Source organism: Geotrypetes seraphini, chromosome 15 (genome assembly GCF_902459505.1).
Source record: "Geotrypetes seraphini chromosome 15, aGeoSer1.1, whole genome shotgun sequence".
Lineage (NCBI taxonomy): Eukaryota > Metazoa > Chordata > Amphibia > Gymnophiona > Dermophiidae > Geotrypetes > Geotrypetes seraphini.
In genome coordinates this window covers 71,136,526-71,163,687 of record NC_047098.1, presented here as the reverse complement: position 1 = coordinate 71,163,687, position 27,162 = coordinate 71,136,526, and the positions used below count along the sequence as shown (strand labels likewise).

Here is a 27,162-nt window from a genome sequence, read left to right as displayed (position 1 = left end):
AAGCGCACAGCTTAGAGGGAACATTGCTGGGCACCTGAGTGTCATTGTGGACAGGTAATGTGATTTAATTTGGAAGAAATGTTTGGGACCGACCACAAATTTTTAGTGGCACTTAACCAGTTAGCACTGAACTGAAAAATGACTATTTGGGGGGTGTTTTAGGGGCTGGTTCAACACTTGCCTCGTTATGGTTAAGTACCAATAAACACTACTTAACTGGCCAGGGTGATCATATGAATTGGACTGCATAAGTCACTGCTAACTTTAAGTGGTGACCCATAGTTGCTTAATTCAGTGCTTAAGCCTGAACGTGGCCTGGCATGGAATTTCTGAGTTTTAACACTGCTGATTGCTGGTGACTGAATTTCAGTCTCTATTTCTAACTGTGATGAGAAATCTCTTTCTATTTGGTCACAGAAGCTAGTCAGAGCTAGGGTTCTTACATTAAAATCCAAAATGGCTTGTGTACAAGAAAAACAACCCTTCCCCCTTCCCCCCCCCCCCCAAACCAACTATTGTCCAGCGGCAAGCTCAGCAAACCTGCTCTAGCTCAAGAAATTGAGATTTCTGATCAAGCTGGACTAGATCTGGTTTAGTCAATTTAATAGAATTCCAACTAGGGTCAGCTGTATATCTACCAGTTTCCATTCTACATGATATATGATACACCTATCCTGTCTCCGAAAGGGCTAATGGATGCCAAAGGAAACATTCTAGGCTGGTTTAGAAATGAAAGATCCAACCGACAATTGTCAGTTGATCTTGGCTAGAGCAGATAGAGTATGACCCACCTCAAGACAAACTGGGCATCGGTTTCCATACCAGCACTACAGAGATTTATTTCTGTTCGGCAATTAGTAGCTTGAAAACCTCTAATTTGGGAGGTCTTGTGTGTTCATTTTCCCATCAAATAAATAATGGAAACTATGTTTAGAACTGTAACTTAGTCCTTCTTGTTTGTAGCCATGCCAGTGACTGCTGGGATTTACCTAAGAGGAATATATTTAGACATATGATCTTTTTTTCCGATGAGGCTTCAAGCACACCACAGTCTCCTAAATTAAGTTAAAATGCTGTGTGTTGCATCTCTTCCTCTTTTAAGAGTGTTCCTGTGTCTAAGCTTGGGCAAGTGACCCTCTCTTGTATACAATCATACTCTTAATTAACATAAAACTTCAATTATAATAAAGCCTCTGAAGTACAGGCAGTCCCCAGTTTAAGAACGAGTTACGTTTTTAAGGCTGTTCTTAAGTCAGATTTGTTCTTAAGTCAGAACTTGTAGATTTTAAATTTCTTGCTGCTTACCTCTGCTTCCAGCTGATAAAAGGTCCACCTGTATTTATGCCATTGGCTGGAATGGGTGTAGCTAAGCACCTTGCCCATGCTCTGCCTACATGTGTGTTTCCTAGCAGTTACATGCTACAGCAACTCTATGTGCCCTTGTAGAATAGTGCATGGGATGCTTATGTGCATAAGCGCTGACATATGCATTTACACATGTAAAGGGGGGGGCATAACTGTGGCTGCCTAATTATAGGATTGCCCTTTAAATGGGGAAGTTATATATTTGAAATGAAGGCAAGTAAAATACCAGGTCTAATGTGAAAGAGATAGTCAGTGGAACAGTTGTTGGTCAGACATATTCAGAATCACTAGTTAATCGATAGTGCTGTCCAATATATGAGTGAAGTTATGTGCCGATGCTTAACCTTTTCTACTTGGGCAGACTGGATGGATGATGATACAGGGCTTTTTTATCTGCCATCATCTACTATGTGAACTGCTGAATATCACCCCACAGTTTTTCCAGAACGTATAAAATATTGTTGGAATCGACAATTCTGTTTTTCAACGTTCAAGCTCTCATCAGATAGTGGCTTTCTTACCATTCAGATTTGTTGAATTCCCATCTGTGGCAAACTCTCACATGTTGTCCTTTTATACTGTTCAAATTCACACTTTACAAGTGCTGAGTGACTTCATTTGTTTTCACAGCATCAAAGAAACGCTGATGACTCAAGCGGACCGTTTCAACCAGGAAGAGGTGAGCACCTAAACATGGAAGAGACTCTATTCTAATCCAGTATTTCTGAGTCATGCTATGCCTAAACAGGTTCAAGGCGACTTACAATATGAGGAATAACAAGGGCACCTCGATCAACATGCCTAGCCAATCTAGGCGCTTAACTTAATTATTTAAAAAGCTTAATTGGTGTTGCTGAGCAATAATGAGCTCATAATTTAAATTAATTGGGTAGTAGACACCTTGAGAAATTGGCATCCAAATTGGATTTAGGCCAAGGAAACCCTGACATAAATAGGGACACCTTTCACGCCTGCTGGAGCCTAAGTCCAATATAGGTGGCACTAGGCATGATTCTAGAAACAGTGTCAAACTCATGATTGACATGTGCTATGCAGCGCATTCCTAGAATTGGGGTCCTAGAAGGCGCTAACTTACAGTGTTCTATGTTACATATGCAAGTGTGAGTCCTGTGCATACTCTGTTCACGAGTGCACCACTGCTTAGGTGGCATTTTGGCACTTACATATTGCACCTTTATGCCAATCATTTCTGCATGTAACTGGCATCTGAATAACCCTGTTAGTGCTCTCAACCCAAGTTCTCTCTTCGTATATTGCACCTGGATGCCATAGTCACAGAAAAGATGTATGTTAACCTGTAACCCATTCTGAGAATTGCCGCTGCTGGGTCAGACTAGTGGTCCATCGAGCCCAGCAGTCTGCTCATGCAGTGGCCGCAGATCAAAGACCAGTGCTCTAAATGAGTCCAGCCTCACCTGTGTACGTTCCAATTTAGCAGGAACTTGTCCAACTTTGTCTTGAATCCCTGAAGAGCATTCCAGTTTTCTACCACTCCCTGGGTGAAGAAGAACTTCCTTACATTTGTACAGAATCTATCCCCTTTCAACTTTAGAGTGCCCTCTCGTTCTCCCTACCTTGGAGAGGGTGAACAACCTGTCCTTGTCTACTAAGTCTAACCCCTTCAGTAACTTGAATGTTTCCATCATGTCCCCTCTCAATCTCCTCTGTTCGAGGGAGAAGAGGCCCAGTTTCTCTAATCTTTCGCTGTACCCTTAACCATCTTAGTTGCTCTTCTCCGGACCCTTTCCAGTAGTACCATGTCCTTCTTCATGTACGGCGACCAGTGCTGGACGCAGTACTCCAGGTGAGGGCGCACCCTAGCCCAGTACAGCGGCATGATAACCTTCTCCGATCTGTTTGTGATCCCCTTCTTTATCATTCCTAGCATTCTGTTCACCCTTATCGCAGCCACAGCACATTGCGTGGACGGCTTCATCGACTTGTCGATCATAACTCCCAAGTCTCTTTCCTGGGAGATCTCTCCAAGTACCGCCCCGGACATCCTGTATTTGTGCATGAGATTTTTGTTACCGACATGCATCACTTTACACTTATCCACATTGAACCTCATTTGCCATGTCGATGCCCAATTTTCGAGCTCGATTATGTCACGTTGCTGATCTTCACAATTCCCCTGTGTCTTCACTACTCTGAATAACTTTGTATCGTCCACAAATTTAATCACCTCCCTCGTCGTACCAATGTCCAGATCGTTTATAAAGATGTTGAAGAGCACGGGTCCAAGCACCGAGCCCTGCGGCACCCCACTGGTGACACTCTTTCAGTCCAAGTATTGTCCATTTACCCCCACTCTCTGTTTCTAACCAGTTTTTAATCAACATATTTCACCCCTGATTCCAAGGCTCGCAATTTTCCGAAGTAGTCGTTCATGTGGAACCTTATCAAACGCCTTCTGAAAATCCAGATATACAATGTCGACCGGGTCGCCCTTGTCTATCTGCCTGTTTACTCCCTCAAAGAAGTGCAGCAAGTTCATCAAACAAGATCTACCTTTGCTGAAACCGTGCTGGCTGGTCCCCATCAGACCGTGCCTGTCAAGGTGATCAATGATGTGGTCCTTTATCAGCACCTCTACTATCTTTCTCGGTACCAAGGTCAGACTCACCGGTCTATAGTTTCTCAGATCTCCCCTCGAACCTTTTTTGAAGATCAGCATAATATTCACCACCTTCGAGTCTTCTCGAATCTTTCCCGATTTGATCGACAGACTGGCTATTAGCTGAAGCAGTTCAGCTATAGTTCCTTTCATTTCCTTGATGATCCTCAGATGGATGCCATCTGGTCCCGGGGATTTATCGCTCTTAAGCCTATCGATCTGCCTGCATACCTCTTCTAGACTAACCATCAACCCTGTCAGTTTCTCGTCTTCGTTTCTAGCATATAGCCTGATGGGTTCCAGTATGCTGTGTATATCCTCTTCGGTAAATACAGACGCAAAAAATGTGTTGTCGGCAATTGCTTTGTCCTCCTTTAGCACTCCCTTTATTCCATGGTCATGCAATGGTCCCACTGCTTCCTTCGCGGTTCGTTTCCCCTTTGGGGAGAAAGGGATAGAAAACAAAATCAATAAATAAACCCTTATTAATCTCTGTATCAACTTGAAATCCTTCCCTTAGTCAGCAATGTATTTTAAATGAAGGATATTAACCTCAACAAGTATTTCCAAGCTCCTATACCACCATAGTTCTCTAGTCTTCTCTTGTCAGGCTTTTATGTCTCCTTTTTCAGTTCTCTCTGTCTCTTCTTTCCCGTTCTTCCTAATATCAGCTCTCTCTTGCTGCTTCTCTTGCTAGCAATGTTTCCTTTATTGATCATTTCAGGCCCATGATCATTGTTGGATTATGATATCAGAACAACAAGCAAATGACTGTGACATCACAGCACTAGAAGAATGACTGTTTTGCTACTATACGTGTACAGTGTATTATCATGAGAGTTTGTGTGTGAAAAATGGCCGTTTCCTTATTTGTCTATGAAGAGATTTTATGTATGTTGGGGCACAGAAGGCAAAGGGTGAGGAGCATAATTTTATAACAAGTCACTTAACTGTGTGGCAGATGTCTGCTTAAGATAAACCAATTTTCAAAATTACTCCATGGAAAGCAAATGCACACATTTATACTTGCAATTTAGTACACACAAATTGCAGGTTTATTTTACATGTAGGTTTACTGTTTCTTAGCATGGAAATGTCTTTTAAAATGACCTCCAGTACGGTTAATTCCATTGTTTTTTGAGCTGCTGTACAACTATTCTGAAAACTCTTTGGAAAACCAAAGATCCAACTAGTCTTTCACTGAGCTCAGGAATGGACAGATGGTTTCTAAAAAAAATTTTCAAAAACAGCTATCACAGGTATTAAAGCTCTCAGGAGCAGCTCCATGCAAATTTTCAGCCACATAAAATTATTTGTTTTGCTTTGCAGATCACCCAGATGTTTAATGCATTCCCCCCAGATGTGTCAGGTAATCTTGACTATAAGACCCTGTGTCATGTCATCACACATGGGGAGGAGAAGGAAGGAGAGTAGCATCTTGATGAAGAGACTTCAAGTAGACGCACAGAAGTCTTGTATGGAAGGCATGAGGAAAGCAACATCTGATCTTCCGTGCGTGTTCATAGCAAAACTGTACAGCAAGAAATCAGGTTAACACGATGTTTAGAAGAGGCTTTTAATTCTGAAAACCTGACTCATAAGCTTTTTGTGCAACATTGCTTTGCTTAATGGAAACTTGATTTCTTGATGGGTCTTAATTGTCACCAGATGGCCCTGATGGAGGACAGTACAATATTGCTACAGTTGAGGCTTGTGCCTTCCTTGCATGACCTCTGTGATCTGGCTACCAAATGTCATAGCATCAGAGACAGCATTTTGTAAATAAATTATTCACAGCCCAAAGACACAAATAAAAATGTAAATAAAAATGGACTTTTTGTGAACATGAATATTGTTTGTCCTTTGTTCTGTGGCACAGCTGGCTTCCTTGTATGACTTTCAGGCATTATGTTAAGATCCCAGCCCAGATCTGGAGTAAATTTGTTGGAAAGATCTATCTTTCAACCCCATATGTTCCATACGTGTTTGGTGTAATGCTGGCAAACATATTCTATAGATTGAGAATGCCACATCTCTACTTCCTAGGCGGTTCAGATTTCACCTTGGAGGTATCTGGCGTCAGTTAAACACTGGTGTTGGTGTTTGACGTCATCTGTCCATTCATCACCATCATCCAGATAAGTAGTGGGACGGAGTATATGAGGATTCTACAAGAGAGATGCTAACACCTATGTGCCCATTGTATGGATAGATGTTTAGAATATTAACATAAACATTTAAGTCTATCTTAAAACATTTTACTATGAACTTTGATATGGCACTTCCCATATGGTAAGGAGCCTGTCCACTCATGCAGTCTCCTTTTCTCTTTCCACTATTTCTCTTGTTCTTAATATCTTTACTGTTGAACAAGCGTGATCTGTCCTTTACTTAATGGTGTTCTTTTCAATAACCAATTTTCCGATATTTTGTTTTAGCAAGTAACTCATTTTCACTGGTCTGCCGGAAAAGGTGATAGAACAAATATAGGGATCCTTTTTCAGAACTGTGGTAAAGAGTTTACTGTGGGACATGCTGAGGCATCCAGTGGTAATTTTGAAATGTACATGCAAAAGCTGCATGTACAAAACAAAAGATTTTAAATTTCTCACCAAAGCTGAAGTTATCGGGTAAGATTTGCCTCTTTGCGGATGATACCAAAGTCTGCAAAAGAGTAGACACGCCGGATGGTGTGAATAACATGAAGAAAGACCTGGTGAATCTTGAAGAATGGTCTGAAATTTGGCAGCTAAAATTTAATGCTAAGAAATGCAAGGTCATGCGTTTGGGCTGCAAAAACCTGAGGGAACGGTACAGTTTTAGGGGGTGAAGAACTTAAGTGCACAACAGAAGAGCGGGACTTGGGTGTGATTATATGTATTGATCTTAAGGTGGCCAAACAGGTTGAAGAGGTGACGGCGAAAGCTAGAAGGATGCTAGGTTGCATAGGAAGAGGTTTGGCCAGTAGGAAAAAGGAGGCAGTGATGCCCCTGTATAAGACTTTGGTGAGATCTCATTTAGAATATTGTGTACAATTCTGGAGGCTGCACCTTCAAAAAGATATGAAAAGGATGGAGTCGGTCCAGAGGAAAGCTACTAAAATGGTGTGTGCTCTTCATGATAAGCCGTATGGGGACAGACTTAAAGATCTCCATCTGTAAACTTTGGAGGAAAGGCGGGAGAGGGGAGATATGATAGAGACGTTTAAATACTTACATAATGTAAATGCGCATGAGTTGAGTCTCTTTCATTTGAAAGGAAACTCTGCAATGTGAGGGCATAGGATGAAGTTAAGAGGTGATAGGCTCCGGAGTAATCTGAGGAAATACTTTTTTACGGAGGGGGTGGTAGATGCGTGGAACAGTCTTCCAGTAGAGGTGGTGGAGACAGAGACCGTGTCTGAATTCAAGAGAGCCTGGATAGGCAAGTGGTTACTGCGGATGGGCAGACTAGATGGGCCATTTGGCCTTTATCTGCCGTCATGTTTCTATGGCTGGGGACAGAGTGGGCATAACCATGTGCTAACTGATTAGCACGCGAGGCCTTACCTACAAAACAGGTGGCAGTAAGGCCCTATGTGCCAATGGCAACATTAGTGTGTGGCTATTAATGTCAAAAAAAGAAAATCAGCCATTTTCCGGCTGCAGACAAACGGCTTTAGTGTTAGGAAAGACACACATAGGGAGTGTGCTAAGGCCACATTTTGCCACAGCTTTTTAAAAATATTCTCCTGCATAATAACATTTGCCAGCATGTTGCCTAAGCACTTGCTTAACTCATTTAGGGCTCCTTTTACTAAGCTGAGATAGGCACTAACTTCACTTACCGCCATTTAAAATGGCTCTACTGAAGGACGCACTCAGGCACCATGCAGTAATTTTCAAATCACAACCACTTGCTACAAAATAGTTTTATTTTACCGCAGAATAGGTTTGTCTGGAGGCAGAGAATGGGCATTTCTGCGCTACTTTCCTTGAGGAAAAGTCCATAGTCTGTTATTGAGAAAGACATGGGGGAAGCCACTGCTTGCCCTGGATCGGTACCATGGAATGTTGCTACTCCTTGGGTTTTGGCCAGGTACTAGGGACTTGGATTGGCCACCGTGAGAACGGGCTACTGGGCTTGAATGACCTTTGACCCAGTAAGGCTAGTCTTATGTTCTTAATCACTTACAGCATCTACATTACTATGTGTTAACTGAATAGCACAGGATTAGGCCTGGATTTTGTAAATGGTGCCTAGAAAAATGGTACCAGTCGCTTGTCAATCATGGCTACCAGCACCTAAGAAAAAAACAGCAGTGATATAGGCACCAGTAATGTAGGCCAGGGTTTTAAAGGCCTAGCAGCGCCTAAGGTTATGTCCACCCCAGCTCTGACCTTAGGCACCATGTTGTAGGGGCGATTCTGGCGCCTACTTTTTAAAATGAGTTTTTAAGTTTGAAACAACGTGGTCAATTATCGCACCATCTAAAACCAATTACAGCAAATGAATAAGGTGCCTACTGCTGCCGCTTACAGAATATGGCCCTTAATGCCTACAAAATAGGTGTCGGTAAATGCTCATGTGCTAATATTTTTAATAGCCATGTGCCAATGGTAAAATTAATACATTGCCGTTAATTCAAAAAATAGGAAAATTGGCTTTTTAGCTGTGGCAAAAATGGTCTTAGCACATGGAAAAGATATGTGTAAGGGTGCACTGAGGCCACTTTTACCACAGCTTAGTAAAAGGACCCCCTAGTGTTTATTTCCAAGGGGCGTAAACAGGGGCGATGCCCGAGCAGAACATGGGCGAGGCTCCCACTTACTTACATAACTTATAGAACAACATAAACTATGTGCATAGCTTCCGTAGTTAGCACTTTCACTTACAGCAGCTCTACGGCTGGGATAGGTGCTAACATCAAAATACCCAGTTACACCAGCAGTCTAGAAAAGAAAGCAGGAGCCCGTGATCTGGTATAGAACAGTCTCCTAGTGGCCCTATGGTAGAATTATCCTCCTAGTGCAGTGATCGTGCTGACACTATTTGATTTCATTTAAGCCTGCTCTTCAACTGCCTCATTTTGTGGAAAGTTAATCTGAATATCAGATATTTCTGCCCCTAACCCAGCCCACAACTACACAGCTAGATGGTTGTTCATAGAAATTTTAAAATTGACCAAATATGAAAGTTATGCATTGGCTACCTGGCATCCAACACCTAACTTGCTTTGAATACTGGTCCAAATATTTGTAGGACACAAAAGAGAGTGGGGAAGAGACAGAGCACATCAGCCACAAGGACAATCAATTTATTAAAAGTATGTATTTATTTATTTAAAAATTTATATACCGTATACAACTCCTTCTATCCTGCTATATAGGTAAGTAAGTGGGATCCAGAATGCCGCAGCCAAGCTCATCTTCGCAAAAAGTAAATTCGACCATGTCTCACCGCTCCTGTCCAAGCTCCACTGCCTTCTGATTATCGCCAGGGTCCACTTTAAATGCGCCTGTCTAACTTTCAAAATCCTCCATGGCATCCTCCCTCCCTTCATCCCACTCTGCTGGAACTCCTTAAACCTTAATACCACCAGACCCACTCAAAAACTTAAATTATCTTTTCCTTCGTTAAAAGGCATTTCCCGTGCAGGAAAACTAGGGACCTCCCTCCCCTTCAGACTCACTGAACTCTGGAACAACCTTACCTCCCCCCTCGGGACCCTGAGCTCTCTCCAACACTTCCGCAAACATCTGAAAACCTGGCTGTTTTCAAAAATGTAATACTTACCCATCTTTGGCATCGTAAGCCCCAATCACCCTTTCTCTATACACATAAACCTTCATGGAGTTCCTTTCTCTCTCAACTCCTGTAAACCGTGCCAAGCTCTACGATTGTGGAGATGATGCAGTATGTAAACCTAAGGTTTAGTTTAGTTTAATATAGGTGCCACCTGCAGCCATAAGGGCTATTGGGGTGGTACACAGGTGGATATAGTAGGTTGGAGGGGCTCACCATAAATTATAAGGGGAAATCCAGGAAATTACAGACCGGCAAGCCTCACTTCAGTGCTGGGAAAAATGGTAGAAACAATTATAAAAAATAAAATTGTGCAACACGTAGACAAATGTGATTTAATGAGACAGAGTCTGCATGTGTTCAGCCGAAGGAGATCTTGCCTCACCAATTTGCTTGACTTCTTTGAAGGTGTGAATAAACATGTGGATAAAGGTGAGCCAGTTGATGTAGTGTATCTAGATTTTCAGAAATCTTTTGATAAAGTTCCTCACGAGAGGCTCCTGAGAAAATTAAAGTGTCATAGGATAGGTGGCAAAGTTCAGTTGTGGATTAGGAATTAGTTATCAGATAGAAAACAGAAAGTGCCTTAGCGCGCACCTTTGTGAAGCGACTGAGCGGAGCATAACCAAGATCCCTTGCTCTACATAGCTCCTCTCCCCTGTGGCCTGGCACGTCCAAACAACAGGCGAAAGATTCTATCCTCCCCCCAGCTACTCAGGGACTGCTATGGAGAACTTCTACATACCTCCACAAGTCCTTCTCAACACCTGTGCCTGCGTGAGAGATCTCTACTTCTGCCCTGGAAGACCGCCGCAGGCCCATGGACTGGAATGAATCTGATAAGTATTTGCATGACTACTCCAGCAAAACCATTAGCATGACTTTTCCACATAAAGCATCTGCACGATTATTCCGGACAATTCCTAACCTATTCTCTGCATGATTTAAGCTACTAGCTTTACTTCTCTCAAACCTTTCAGTCTCTTTAACCACTCTATATAAGATGGCGTTCTTAACTAATTATCTGATTTGGGTCCTTATGGTCTATTGGATCTGCTACAAAAGCAGGTCAGTTGCCGCATTTTTTGCTATCCCTATCCCAGTACTTATAAGATCTCGCCCAACGAACTCAGAACATCTTAGAGCTGGTAATCCTTCTCTATACGACTGTTCAGAATGGGGTCCCTTCCAAAACCTTTACAAAAACCTAGCAGACCCTATTGTAAAAGACAGTGGAAACTGAGAAAGATTACCTATTCTGTAACCACTGACGCTCCTTACCATCAAAACCTTCACGGTTTCTACTTAAATATATGGTCTATTAGGAACAAGTCACAGCTGGTCAAAGTGACTGGAAGAAGCCAACCCCGATTTTGTTCTTCTAACTGAAACTTGGTTGGTCTCAGATAACAACATTATTATACGCGACTGTCTACCTCATGGGTTCAAAATTTTATCTCTACCTAGAAGCAGAGGTAAAGGGGGAGGATTAGCTATCATCTTAAAAGAATCATTCAAGTCCACAATCCTAGCCTCAAATTCCTCAGCGGACCTCGAAATCATTTCTTGTAAACTCTGGACAGATCGTTTAGAAGATGCTCTAATAATTACCCTATTCTACATTCCTCCTAAGAAATGGCCCGCAGCCAAAGACATCTTCTATGAATTCCTCCTTACAAACTCTATACTAGGCCCACACAACCTACTGACAGGTGATCTAAACATTCATCTAGAGCAGACAGAGCAGGGTGATTCCAAAGATCTTATATCCTTCATTTCTTCACTAGATTTCTTTGTGCCCCCTCCAGAAAAGACCCATCAAAAAGGCCACCAGCTAGATCTAGTCACTTTTTCCACCACAGAATTAGCCAATCCCAAGATTTACTGGAACCAAGCCATATGGACTGACTCTCTTTGGTCAGACCACCGTTTATGCAGTTTCCAATTTAGCTGGCAAGTAAGACACTCTCCAACCAAACATAAGGTGGCAAAAAGACCTAAAAAAATGGTAGCTAGCAGAGGTATGGTGAACCCAGTAGAATTCTGGTCACACTATGACTTAACTTCTAGCCCAGACTCGGACTCCTTTTCGGTGGACTCTTGGACCAACATAAGTATGCTGATATTAAACAAAATGGCCCCCACCAAACTAAGAAAAATAAGAAACAAGAATCTGGATGGCTGGTACGATACCAAGTTTGGAAATATGAAACGGGAGTTACGAAAACTCGAAAGACAATGGTTGAAATCGAGAGACAGCCACAAAAAAGACCAGAAGAAATGTCACAAGGTGGTGAGGGATACCAAAAAGGTCTATGAGGAGAAATTAGCGCAAGAGGCCAAAAACGTCAAGCCCTATTTTAGATACATAAAGGGGGAAAAAACCTGCAAAGGAGGCAGTGGGTCCGCTGGATGACCAGGGAAGAAAAGGGTGCATCAAAGACAAACAAATTGCAGACAGACTGAACTCCTTCTTTGTGTCTGTCTTTACGAAGGAGGACATTACATCAATACCTGAAACAGTGAAAGTGTTCAAGGGAGAAATAGAGGAGAGCCTCACCACATTAGAAGTGGATTTGGACCAGATATACTACCATATCGACAAACTTAAAAGCGACAAGTCCCCTGGACCGGATGGAATTCACCCGAGAGTATTAAAGGAGCTGAAGGTGGAAATAGGTGAACTACTGCAAAACCTTGCCAACCTGTCAATCAAAACTGGACAGATACTGGACGACTGGAAGATAGCGAACGTCACCCCAATTTTCAAAAAAGGGTCAAGAGGAGAACCGGGCAACTACAGACCGGTATGTCTTACGTCTGTCCCTGGAAAGATGGTTGAAGCACTGATTAAAGATAGCATAGTCCGCACTTGGATACACATGACCTGATGAGAGCCAGTCAACACGGCTTCAGGAAAGGGAAGTCATGTTTGACAAATTTACTACAATTCTTTGAAACTGTAAACAAATCTATCGATATCAGGGAACCAGTGGACATAATATACCTAGACTTCCAGAAAGCGTTCGACAAAGTTCCGCACAAAAGACTTCTCACGAAATTGCAAAGCCACGGAATAGAGGGAGACATACTAAGGTGGATAGGCAAATGGCTGGAAAACAGAATGCAGAGGGTAGGCATAAATGGGAAGCTCTCAGACTGGGAGAAAGTGACTAGCAGTGTGCCCCAGGATTCGGTTCATGGACCCATCTTATTTAATATTTTCATCAATGATCTAGAAGAAGGAACATCTAGTGATATCATCAAATTTGCAGATGATACAAAGCTATGTCGGACAATCAGATCACAAAAGGACAGCGAGGATCTACAGAGAGACTTGAGCCAGTTGGAGAGATGGGCAGAGAAATGGCAGATGAAATTTAATGTGGAAAAGTGCAAAGTGATGCATTTGGGCAGAAAGAACAAGGAGCATGAGTACACCATGTCAGGTGCAACTCTGAGTAAGAGTGAGCGAGAAAAGGGCCTGGGGGTACTGATAGACAGGACCCTGAAACCATCAGCACAATGTGCAGCGGCGGCAAAGAAGGCAAATAGAATGTTGGGCATGATAAAAAAGGGAATCACGAGTAGATCGGAGGATATTATAATGCCGCTTTATAGAGCATTGGTCAGACCACACTTGGAATACTGTGTCCAATATTGGTCTCCCTATCTAAAGAAGGATATAAAACTGCTCGAGAGGGTGCAGAGACGAGCAACAAAGCTGGTAAAAGGTATGGAGAACTTGAGCTACGAAGAATGGCTTGGAAAACTGGGACTGTTCTCCCTTGAGAAGAGGAGACTGCGAGGGGATATGATTGAGACTTTTAAAATAATAAAAGGAATTGACAAGATAGAGCAGGACAAAAAGTTATTTACGATGTCAAATGTGACTAGGACAAGAGGTCATGGACTGAAGCTGAGGGGGGACAAGCCCAGGACAAATGCCAGGAAGTTCTGCTTCACACAGCGTGAACACCTGGAATGCTCTCCCGGTGGAGATTGCTGCGGAACTGACCATTCTAGGATTTAAGGGCAAGTTAGATGCACATCTCCTCGGAAAGCAAATAGAGGGATACCGGTGACTAAGTTTTCGTCAGGTCACACCTGGCTTGGCCTCCGCGTGAGCGGATCACCGGACTTGATGGACCCAGGGTCTGATCCGGTGATGGCAGTTCTTATGTTCTTATGACACTGTGGGGAGGTCAAATTGGAAACTAAAATTAAACGAATACAAAAAACTAATAATAAAGAAGCGCACTAACTTTTATGCCCAAAAAATTGGATCACCGAATACCAACAGTAGAAATCTCTTTGAATTATTCAACAATCTCTATGACATACAGGCCTTTTCATTGTCTACCCTAGATTCCACACCATCTGCAGATGAGCTGGCAGAATTTTTCAACACCAAAATCATCAGTTTGAGATCCAAACTAGCTGGCTCCTCAACCAACCATTTGAACTACCCAGTTGCCCAGCACAAAGATGACCCTAGGGTAGATATGGCCTGGAATAATTTCACTACCCAATCCTGGCAACAATTCTCCAAATATTACATGAAATATGCCATGTCCTACTGCAGATTAGACTGCTGCCCCCCAAACATTATGAAAGTTGCTCCAGTCTCATTTAAAGCCAAGTTATACAACTGGCTCTACTCTCTCTTACTAACCGGTACTTTCCCTGAGGATTTAGGCCAGATTTTGATCACCCCATCTGTAAAAAACCCTAGAGAATCTACCAAACTGACATCTAATTACAGACCAATTGCAAGCACTCCCCTATTCGTTAAGCTAATGGAAGGACTGGTCAACCAGGAACTAGTAATGTATCTGGACAAATTTAGCATACTGCAAGACAATCAGTTTGGTTTTCGTTCTGGATTCAGCACTGAAACTGTCATGGCATCTCTACTGGACTTCCTCCATACCTTATTCAGTCAGGGTATCAGTGCTCTTATTCTGCAACTAGACCTAAGTAGTGCCTTCGATCTGGTTGACCATGCTATTCTGATTGACTGTCTGGAGTCAATTGGTATTTCAGGTAACGTGTTAAAATGGTTTCGGGCTTTTTTGAGCACACGGTCATATCAAATCTATAGTGACAATAAAAAATCCTTTAGTTGGGTAAACTCATGCGGAGTCCCGCAAGGCTCTCCTCTTTCTCCCACATTGTTCAACATCTACCTCGCCTCATTGGGGAACTTACTACAAAGCTTAAAAGTTAAATTTTATATCTATGTTGATGTTATCATCATCATTATTCCCCTTACTACTCTGACCTCCAAGATTAAGATTCATCTATCATCCATTCTAAAGCAAATTGAACTTTGGATGACCGAATTCAAATTGAAGCTCAACACTGACAAAATTAAATTTTTCCTTGCAAGCCCTAACGACAAAAACAAATACCCATCGATCTCCTTGAATGGTCAGGACTTCCCTATTGACCACTCCATTAAGATCCTGGGAGTCACCCTGGACCGCCACCTCACCCTAAATGCTCACACAGATGTATTGGTTAAAAAATGCTTTTCAGCACTAAGGAAACTCAGAACCATCAGAAAATATTTTGATGCAGCATCCTTCCGCTTACTGGTTCAATCTTCCATCCTAAGCTTGCTCGATTATTGCAACATCATTTACTTGGGATCCTTAAAAAAACCATTCTAAGACTCAGTCATTCAAAATTCAGCAGTTCGGCTGATCTTTGGACTGAAGAAATGGGAATACAAAAGCCCCTACTACCAAAAACTCCATTGGTTGCCCCTAGCGGCGCGAATCCTGTTTAAGTTCTCTTGTCTGTGTTATAAATCAATATTTGGTCTGGCCCCTACTTACCTAGTTTCCCATTTTAATCTGGCAAGTTCTTTTAGGCCCACATGAAGAATACATCTGTTCACCTATCCGACAATAAAAGCCTGTTGGATAGAACTCTTGCCTTCCAGGCAGGCAAATGGAACGATTGGCTTAGTAACGTTATCATGCTCTCCTCATCCTACTTCAATTTTAGAAAACTGGTAAAAACGAGTTTGTTCAATCAATTTGTAAACTAAGATACTGCTCTGCTTATTCAACCAGTAACCCTAAGAACTATATAGTTTTCCAATTCTTTCATTATGTAAGATTGTATTGTTGACTTTGATTGTAACCTCTTCGCTGATTGTCCAGCGCTTCTTGCTGTAAAACGCCTCAAACTTCCATGGCTTTGGCAGTATATAAGAATAAAATTATTATTATTATTATTAAATGGCCATTTTTCTCAATGGATGAGAGTAAACAGTGGAGTGCCGCAGGGGTCTGTATTGAGACCGGTGCTATTTAACTTATTTATAAATGATCTGAAAACTAGAACGACGAGTGAGGTGATTAAATTTGCAGATGACACTAAACTGTTCAAAGTTCTGGGTATCATCATAGACAACACGATGAAACCATCCACCCAATGTGCAGTGGCAGCAAAAAAGCAAACAGGATGCTAGGAATTATTAAAAGGGATGGTTAACAAGACTAAGAATTGCCAGAGGTTGTGGGAAGAGCGGATAGCGTAGCTAGTTTTAAAAAAGGTTTGGACAAGTTCCTGGAGGAAAAGTCCATAATCTGTTATTGAGAAAGACATGGGGGAAGCCACTGCTTGGTAGCTTGGAATATTGCTACTCCATGGGTTTTGGCCAGGTACTAGTGGCCTGGATTGGCCACCGTGAGGATAGGCTACTGGGCTTGATGGACCATTGGTTTGACCCAGTAAGGCTATTCTTATATAGATCTGGCACTCTTTCTATATAGTTTACAGCAGTGCTCTCCAAGGCAGTGTTTTTCAACCTTTTTACACCCCTGGACTGGCAGAAATAAAAGAATTATTTTGTGGACCGGCAAACTACTAGGACTAAAATTTAAAACCCCCATTTCCATCCCATCTCCACAAGCTCGGTCACCTCAGTAACTATAGAAAAATAGACAAATATAGTGCAAAATATAGACAGCAGATATAAATTCTCAAAACTGACACGTTTTGATCACTAAATTGAAAATAAAATCATTTTTCCTACCTTTGCTGTCTGGTGATTTCATGAGTCTCTGATTGCATTTCCTTCTGTCTTTGTATCCTTTCTTTCATTTCTTTCTTTCTGCACTCAGGTCCAAGAATTGTCCCTTTCTGTTCCCTCTTTCTTTCCTATGTCCTTAGTGCCCCTTCCTATGTCTTTAGGGCCCCCAGTGCCTCCTTCCCATGACTTTAGTGCCCCCAGTGCCTCCTTCCCATGTCCTTAGTGCCCCTTCCTGTCTTTAGTGACCCCAGTGCCTCCTTCCCATGTCTTTAGTGCCCCCAGTGCCTCCTTCCCATGTCCTTAGTGCCCCTTCCTGTCTTTAGTTCCCCCAGTGCATCCTTCCCATGTCTTTAGTGCCCCCAGTGCCTCCTTCCTATGTCCCTTTCACTGCCTTCCACACTTTGTCCCACCCCCACCCACGAAGCCAGCCTACCTGCCTGTCTACCTACCTCTCTCCCTCCCTCCCTGGACAAAGCCAGCCTGCTTGCTTGCCTACCTCCTTCCCTCCCTGCCGCGCAGAAAAAAAAAAAAGCCTTCCTCCTTCCTTTTCCCAGGTCGGCTCCTATCTTACCGCCCTGCTGCTGCTAAAGCCAACAGGAAGCTTTCTGATGTCAATTCTGATGTCGGAGAGGAAATTCTGGGCCAGCCAGGCAGCGATTGGCTGGCCCAGAACATCCTCTCTGACGTCAGAATTGACATCGGAAAGAAGACTTCCTGTCGGCTCTAGCAGCAGCAGGGTGGTAAGAGCAGGGGAAAGGGAGAAAGGAAGAAGGGAGGCATTTTTTTTTTTGCGCGACAGGTAGGGACAGGAAATGATCGCTTGTCCCATTGTCCCCGAGCACAGCTTCGGATGCTGTCCTGAAGCTGTGTGTGGGGACAACGGAAAAGGAGATCTGAAAATGGGACCTATGGTCACCTTAATCTTGCTGACCCTGCGCAGACCGGCAGAAATTTCCTGCACCGGTCTGCGGACCGGCGGTTGAAGAACAGTGCTCTAAGGTATCCTACTGCTCTGTTGGGATGTCTAATGTGGGCTCCATCTTTGGCAGTGTTCAAGGTCCGTTTAAAAGTCCACCTCTTTGAGACTGCTTTCAACTCCTAACTCCTCTCACTTTGGGTTCTGGATCCCCAACCCTTTATGTCATATCTTGTCTGACCAAGTTAGATTGTAAGCTCTTCCAAGAAGGGACCGTCTATAAAAGTCAAAATGTACAGTGCTGCGTATGCCTTTCAGCACTATATAAGTGATAAGTAGTAGTAATAGTCCATTACTATGCTGGTCCCTCCCATGTCCAAATTTGGACGTTTTCAACACAGATGTTTTTCTGACTGAAAATGGGGTATAAAGTTAGATGTTCTGGTGGCCAAGACATCTAAGTATGTGATTTTAAAAAGAAATATGTGAGCAAATGCATTTTTTTTGCTCCTTCAGCTTGTCTGCGGTGTTCTTTGCTCACAGGTTCAAAGACAATAGACTGTTTTCAGTCCAATTCTTTATATGTGAGTTTGCAAACCATTGGACCCCTGAGGAAGGTGTGTTCACCGAAACACGGACCGGTTGGATTTTTATCACTGTACTTTTTAATTGAATTTTCATGGTTTTATATGCCAGTGTTTAATAAATTATCTCCAGAACATCTGTATCCACAGTTTGTGTTTTCATAACATTGACATTTACACATCTCACTTTCCATATAAAAGATTGCCAAAATTGAAATGATTTTCAATTCCAGTTCAGACCTAAGTATTGTTGCTCTCTGTTCTTGACACAGTGCACTCAGGGTTGGATCATGGGGTTGCTTATTTCATGATATTGTTGGACATTTCTGCAGTGACTGCGCATCTTGGGCATTGGAGTAGTAATGTTAGATTGGTTTCGATCTTTCTTGGAAATAGAATATTTTGTGTGGAAAATTCTTTGTAGCTTCATCACACCAGCTTGACACTAAATCATCACTGTGCATCAATAAACTCAGTTATCCTATTCAATCTACTGTGAAAGTATTGGACGTAACACTGGACCAGAACCATGAAAGACCAGGTGGACTCCTTTGGTTAGAAAGGTTTTTTTTCACTCTCTGGAAGCTTCGGTCCATTAAAGCATATTTTGATATGTCATCATTTAGAATTCTGGTACAGTCCCTTATACTGAATCAACTTGATTACTGTAATATCGCCTATTTGGCAATTTCCCAGAAGAATATGCGACGATTACAACTGGTACAAAATGCGGCGGTCAGGCTAATTTTGGGGTTGAAGAAGTTCGACCATGTAACGCCTTCCTACCGACTTCTGCATTGGCTGTCGATGGAGGCACGTGTGAGGTTCAAGTTTGGATGTTTTTGCTTTAAGGTACCATTCGGATTAGCCCCTAAATATATAACTGACCTTTTCTCTTTCACAACCAACAGACATAAGAGAAGCATACACTTGAATTTTGTTTCTCCACCGGTTAGAGGATGTAAATTGAAAAAATATAATCAACGTCGTCTCGCACATCAGGCAGCATTATGGGGTAAAGACCTGGAACAACTGCTTATGCCTACTACTTATGGGGAATTTAGGAAAAACCTAAAAACATATCTGTTCCTGAAGTATTTAGGTAACTGACCTGTACAATCTTAGTCCACAATATCTAATCTCTAGAGCTGTTTTTCACTAGCCCTTAATTTTGTTAATTCTACTCAATCTGTAGCATCTTTTAATCATTGTAAACCGCATAGAACTTCACAGTCCTGCGGTATAGAAACTGTTGTTCTTATTATTAAAGGTCCCATTCAGCCCTACTTTTCTGTGATTCCATTTGAAGTGAACGTGCTAACCACTACTGTAAAATCCAAATCACTGGTCACTACAGATACCGAGACCCCAATGCTCAAAAGCTTGCAAGTGGCTCAGCCTCTGAGCACAAAATGGTTCTCAGGGGCTTTTACCAATCAGGGTAGCAGCCACCGAGAATCCTATGCAAATGCATTACAAGCACACTCCGTGTAATGTACAGCAGGGAACTCCCATCTTTCAACAGCCACAATTTTCTGGCAGAGTCTGGAGCTGTCGGTAGCTTGAATGGGAGATGTGCGTGTGCGTTCTGTATCCTGACCATAGGCATGGAATATATACTAAATATGTAAAACAGCTGTGTTCAAATTGTACTATGAAAGCCAACCTCCCCCCCCCCCCAGATTTCTGAACTTGCCACAGCCACTGGAAGGTTTTGGTTTTGTTTTTTTCCATTACTGCTGCTTACCAGAGTTCTGTGATCACAGCTCTGCACTGTACAGGACCTGCGCACAACAGCTATTCCTAACATTGAGCTCTTGGGCACAGGCACCAGGCACAGTTCTTCCCCTTTTCACCAAGGTACTCAGCAGAAATAGCATGCATATAATTTGCATGCTGTTTGTGCTGAGCATAGCCTGGCAAATGTAAATCATTTCCAACCTGTTTTCCACCGGCTTGCCCCAGGTACGTTAGATAGATTGTGAGCCCACCGGGACAGAGAGGGAAAATGCTTGAGTGCCTGACTGAAAAAAACGCTTAGATAAACCTTGATAGGTGGTATATAAAACACCTAATAAACTTGAAACTTGAGCTCTGTGGATCCTGCCCTGAGTCATTTGCTGGCACTTCACACACTACTCGATGAATAAGATGTCCAGGTTCTCATGCTGCTTCCCTGTGAATACTTTCTAGGATTTCACAGTGGAGGTCTGAAGCAAAGAATCGTCTTGGCAGTTTATTTCAGGATGCTTCTTTTCTCTTTAAAGCACTCATTTATCTCTGTAGCAGAAGAGCTAAACCAACTTCTGTAGATTCAGTAAGAGCCTGCAGGGATTTTCCATGCTTCTCACAAGATGTTGGCATCTTCAGACTTGTATGATTATAATTACCAACTTATTGAAGCAAAGCACAAGTTTGACGAGGGTTAGAGGAACAGTTTGATCCATAGAGGGAAGAGCAGGGAAAGAACAGTCAAAAATATCTCCATCTACCTCAAAGTAGTAACACAGACTTCCATATTGTGACACACCATATACTTAAGTGATTAAGAAACAAAATGTTCATTTTCAAAGCTAACTATGATCAAGAAGTCTTCTGGAAAGACTCCCACAAGTCGATATTTTTAAGAGAATGTACAATTCATTTTCCATCAGGTTACTCAAGAAAACAGCTATGCAAAGCAAAAAACCATTGGTTGTGGGTGTCGACATCTCATTAATAAGTTTACAGTTCTTGAATTGTGAGATGAGGCCATGAGGTCTAGTTCCAGGAGATCTCACATCCATAAAAAGAGCTGGAACGCCTGAGCCAAAATTCCCAATATCCAGGATGTAGATTTCACTATTTATAACGTTTACACTTTCTAGAGCGTACACAGTGCTGTACACTGTAACATACAATAAATGGGCCATGCTCAGATTTCGCAGAGAGAAAGTCTATCCAAACTTTTTTCCTGACCCTTAAAATGATCTGCCAACAGAAGAGGAAGATGAGGGTCCACCCATTGAAGTAGAACAACAACTGTACCTGGCAACTGAGTACATCACCTACTGCCCAAGCTGTAGAGAAATACCCCCATCATAATACTGACTGAAAGGACCCTCAGCGGCATTCCGGAAGAATGGTCTGAAGCTCCAGAAAGGTAGCCTGACCATGCTCAAGAGTAGAAGAATGAACAAGTACTGAAACGTTTCTTAAGACCAGACTCCTGGAGCTGAGGATGGAAGGCACCGAGCCCCCCAACCCGACAGCCCGGGATGTTTGGTGGCCATGAGCTAGTCCAGCAAAGACCGAGGCATGCCTTTGAAAAGAGAAATCTCGCTGAGCCACCAAATCATACAGAGCGATGCATAAGGAGCCTACCAAATAATTGGAGCCCTGAGATACCGGGAACCACCGGAACAAAAGCGACTGTTGTAGCGTTATAATGGGAAAGCAAGCCGAAGTTCCTACTGGAGTCAGTAACATGGATCCTATAACCTGTACAGAATCCCATACTCTGGGTCATGGTGGCCAAACAAGAATTCAAACCTGAGACTGTGACCCATCGCCCTAGTCTCTGGGAAGAAACACATTTCTCTCCTATATGAATAAAAACATCTCCCCGATATACCTATAAATAGTACAGGCGAAAAGAGCGCTGTGCAAATTCGAAGATTCACGTCCAAAGAACTGAGGAAAAGAAACCACCCTTTTCGTGTCAGTCAAATGGCCTGACTGGAAGACGTCCGAATCAAGCAGTCAGTCAAGAAGAAATTAGGTGAATCACCTGGTAGCGCCAAAACGGTACCACTGCCCACATTTTCTAAAATGTTCGTGAAGCCTTGGTAGGTGAAATGGCATGTGCCAAAACCGAAAGCGCTGCTCAAAGAGAGGCAAGCAAACCTAGTGCCGATTCTGAGTCCATAGGGAAAATGTAATATTCTCCCAGTTTTTCTGCAGAAATGTGTAACCCTGAGAAACTAATTCAGCAGAATGGGATCCAGCCAGCCCAATGCCCCCGTCTTGGGCACCATGCAGTAAGTGGAACAACGTCCCTTAGTTCCCGAAGAATTACAAGAACTGTCCTGAGGACCAGTAACACTGAAAAGGGAAACACAAAACATAGAGACTCCAAGAATGAACTGGAAACCTGAGGAGGATGCAAAGTTGCAAGCATCCTGAAAAATCTTCACAGCCCCCTGACCTGACATTATAGTGTCTTCTCCCTCATGAGAAAGCCTGAAAAGTCATTGGAAGAAGTCAAGATCCCCTCAGAATGAAGTGCAGAAGGTCAGGGAATGGCAGGATGAGAACTGTAGGATCTGCAAGAAGATTCTCCTAGGAAAAATCAAGTTTCACAATGTAAAGAGGAATATACTGGAACCATGAAAACAGTACTAACTCCATGCAACATGAGCGAAATACGTATGTCCTTTAAAGTGAATACGTACTAGACTCAATCAAGATGCTGCATCTACCGCCCCATGGAAAACAACAGCATCCTTACAGGTATCAGACAAAGCTCACATCGCTAATGAGAGCTTCAGGGATGAGGCTAACAGCCAAATAGCGCGTGATCCTCTGTGGGTTTGATAGAATAGGTAACTGGCTCCTGGTTAAAAGGAGCTGTACAGCCCTTCCTGTCTGGTCGGGGGGCCCGTCTAGCATGTGCCATGAGAAAATGGCGACAGGAGAAACCAGCGTGATAAGCATGGAAATCTGAAGTCCAGGCCCCCTCAGAAATAGAGAAAGAGAGTCCTGGCCGCAGGAAGATGCACAGTGTCATTATGCCCATAGAGACAGCCCGAACTTGGAAACTGTTTGTACTACCTTTAGGCATATATATCCTGTGCCACTACTAGACACATGCAGCTCAGCACAGAGGCCCAAATAAGGACAGTTACCAACAGACAAAGGCTCAATCTGCAGGGACCCCAAGAGAGACAATGAGATACCTGTGTGAAATACAGGGCACTATCTTACTGCTGATCTCACCGTGCCGTGAGTTGCCGTATGTCGCCCCAGTCCGGAGACAAACCGAGACTGGGTGACCTAGCACAGGTCAGATTCTCTCTGGTAAACCCCTTGAGTGCTAACCCCAGAGTCTGATTAAACAAGCAGCTTCCTTCAAGGGAGTACAGCAGGAACACAGACATAGACATATAAATCTGCCCAAGCTTGTCCCAAAGCTGGTGAAACACATACAACTTGTCTGAACTGGAAAGGAGAGAAGCCCCGGCATACCCTGACCAAAGTCAGCTGGAAACAAACTACCGGAACGCTGCAGCTCTCCCGCCATGGCCGGAGACCCAAGTGCATGCATGATTCTCGCTGACACGTGGCCGCTGCATCAACGCTCCTAGAAACATAGTCGGATTCAAGCCCCGCAAAATTTACCCTGCCACGGCTTGCATAGAAAGAAAATCAGACTCGGAGAATAACCAAAAGAACGGCCCACAGCACCGGAAAAAACATGTCCTATCTCATGCGCGCTGCTATAAACCGGCACCTGCACAATCAGCTGCACATGGCCGTGACAAACACCGATGAAAGAGAGCCTCAGAATAAACAGGACTACTACTCTACACTGAAACCCAACAATGAGAACAAGTGCGAGCATGAAATCGCACCGCTACTGCCGCGCTGTAACCAACAAGGAAACCAAGTGCGTGCATGCAAAGGGTGGAAAGTCCCGGCTCCCTCTACGGATTTCAAGTCATAAAACTTAGCCTCAATAAAATATCCATTCCTTAAATATACGTTGACCGAACCCACTTTACTAAGACTCCCAAACAGAACCTGAAGTTCAACCAACATTAAAAAACAGACATACTCACAAGCTTGTTGTTAGGGTCGGTTGAAGCCAGTTAAAGCTGGTTGAGCAGCAGTAACATGCATGAATGTAGCAACTGTGGTCTTTTTTTTTTTTTTTTTTTTACAGAGAAGGGAAAGAAGAAAAAAATTGAGACCCAGTCAGACCCTCTAGCAATGGAGGGAGGGTGAGGCAGGGACCTGGGGGGGCCCAGGTGTAACCCCTAAAGCCGGCACCGTTCAGCCGGACACCCCTGTCTCACTGAAGAGAAAATCTCAACAGGAGAAATAGCATTGCCAGCTCACTGAAGAGAAACCTCAACAGGAGAAACAAAATGGCAGTCTCACTGAAGAGAAACCTGAACAGGAGAAAATAAAGTTCCAGTCACAGCCAGAATTCAGGAGCTAGTTGAATAGCGACCATTTCCTGCTGGGAGATAGAGAATACTGGAGATATAGGAGGAGTGCCAGCCAATGGGACCACTTGTTAATCAGTTTCTCTATCTCCGCCTGCTGGTAGATGTGTGCTATCCCATTGGTCTCTGGATTCATCTGCTGCTGTTGCTAGGGAAAAAAGTGTTACAAAGTGACCCCTCCCTCTTTTACAAAAGTGCAGAAAAAGTTTTTGGACCAGACTTTTATGAAGATGATGGCTTGAAGTCCTGGCTGTAGCCAGAGAGGCAATTGATCTGCTAAAAAGAGCACAAGTAACGTTGGCAGAGGCCAATCTCCGACATCACAAAATCACTTCTAACAGTCCAGAAGTAATGGCAGAATTTCCTGCAGAGGATCATGCCAAGGATTTAAAGGATCCCCACCCATTCAGAGAACCCATGGTCTGCATTGAGACCTAAAGAAAGACATTTTCACGTCAAGTCTCTACACAAGAAAAACCATATATATGTAGAGGTGTCTTATCTACAGTTAATAGTTTAAATGATCCATTGGGATTTGTGGCTCCAGTAACCATTCAAGGGAGATCTCTACTAAGAAAGCTTTTTCAAAGTACTGAGTGAGATGTTTAATTGTCACCAAAAAAGCAACAAAAATGGGAGAAATAGAAAGATTCTCTACAGACTCTTGAACAATTGCATCTCCCATGGACTTGTGCTATAAAATTAATAACAGGAAAAAATAAATTTGACCATATGATCCCGTTGTTAAAATCGGCACACTGGTTACTGATAAAATATCGTTTGATATATAAAATTATACTTCTGGTTTTGAAAACACATTACAATTGATCACCCCATATCTGGATAATTATTTAATACTTTACTCATCAGTACATTCACTACGTTCTTTACAGCAAAACCTTTTAGTGATTCCATTAATTAGGCATATAGTCTCGTATTCATTCATCAGAGATCGTTCTTTCGCAGTCATTGGTCCTCAACTTTGGAATGTCCTTCCAAATTATATTCAAACAGAACACAATCTTGAACGTTTTAAATATTATTAAAAACCTTTCTGTTTACAGATGCATTTATTTGACCAATGATTCAAAATGTGGAATAAGAGACCCACTGGACACCAAAAGCACAAAATCGGTTTTTAAACTTTAATTTCTTAACTTTCTTGCTTTTATTAATGATATTGAAGTTCCATATTCTTTTTATTACTAGTATTATTAGTTTTTCATGTAAAACGCATAGATGTTTTTCCATTGCATTATATCAAATGTTAAATAATCATGGAAACTTTGAAACTTCAGCACTTAGTACTTCCTGCGACAAAGAAATTTGCATTTCAGATGCTTCAGAAAAAGCAATAGCAGAAGTGGCCTACTTGAAAGCTACAGATGCAGATCTCTCAAGTGGGATTCATCTTTGGCAAAGCTAAATTATCACCTCAACCTAATCATACTATTCCACACTTGGAATTATGTGGAGCAATACTAACTGTAAAAACAGCAGAAATGATACTCAAAGAACTTGATGTTCAAGTAAATATAGTCAACTTCTACACTGAAAGTAAAGCCATCCTGGGATATATCTATAAAATCTAGCAGATTGTGTGGCTAAAGCAGTGCCAGCATCCTGGCTAATGGAAACTACCTGGTTAACAGAACCAGAATTTCTCCTAAAACCTGGTCAAACTATAGAGAACTCTTTTGAGCTCATAGACCCTGATTTTCACTCAGTGAGGATGAGAGTGTTATCCAGAAATGATTGTTCTTGCTACTAAGATTGTGACTGACAGCATCTTAGAAGCTCATCGCTTTTCTTGTTTCTCAAGTTGGTCATCACTCAGAAGGGCCTGATCCAAATTGCAACTTCATATCATCAGCCAGCTGATGAAAAATCTGATACTTGTCACCAACACATCTGCACGATACTTCTAACAGTTAATGAGATCATTCAAACAGAAAGTACCATTTTACATTATGTATAACAGGAAATGTATGCAAAATAATTTTTTTTTTAAAATATGTTTATTGAGGAGTCAACCAGAGAGACCAAGAGTACAGAAAGAAGAGAGAGCAAAACACAAGTCAACAGAAATACAACAGGCTAAGCAATAGTGTAAAGCACCTCCAGAAAAACCATTACACTTAATCCAATGCAGCAACAAATTGGTCCTCAGGGCAACCCCATCAAAATTTTTTGTTTTCACACATAGAACAAACAAATTAACCCCTCAGGAAAATCCCCAAACCAGAATCTCATCATTCACCCGTACAAACACACCATCCTCACACACAGACATACTCTACAACCAAACCCCCATCAGCCAGACCCCCCCCCTAAACCCTCCTCGCTGGAAACTATAGGCAGATGTAGAAAAGCCTGCCATAAGGCCAGGTAGGCTAGTACCTCAATATTTGTAGAATGCTTGTAGTAACTAAGCTCAAAGCGGGCTAACTCATGCATTTGATGTATCCAACAATCCAGGGGTATGGCCCCCGTCTGGGTCCAATATTGTAAGATCAATCGTTTGACTGTCAACAGCGTCAGGTAGATAAAGCGCCTCTGAGGAATCGTGAGGCCCTGGTCCTCTAACAGAGTCTGATCTCCGAGCAATAATGTCTTAT

At 42.6% G+C, this 27,162-nt stretch overlaps 1 protein-coding gene across 1 annotated transcript in view; it reads left to right on the top strand.

Annotated features, from left to right (window-relative positions):
- Positions 1 to 5,853, top strand: part of MYL10 (myosin light chain 10) — a 44,092-nt gene extending 38,239 nt beyond the window's left edge. The window contains exons 6-7 of the mRNA XM_033921198.1: positions 1,996 to 2,044; positions 5,333 to 5,853. Of these exons, the coding sequence (XP_033777089.1) occupies positions 1,996 to 2,044; positions 5,333 to 5,437 (154 nt within the window). The 3' untranslated portion in view covers positions 5,438 to 5,853. The remainder of the gene's footprint in view (positions 1 to 1,995; positions 2,045 to 5,332) is intronic.
- The last annotated feature ends 21,309 nt before the right edge of the window (positions 5,854 to 27,162 follow it).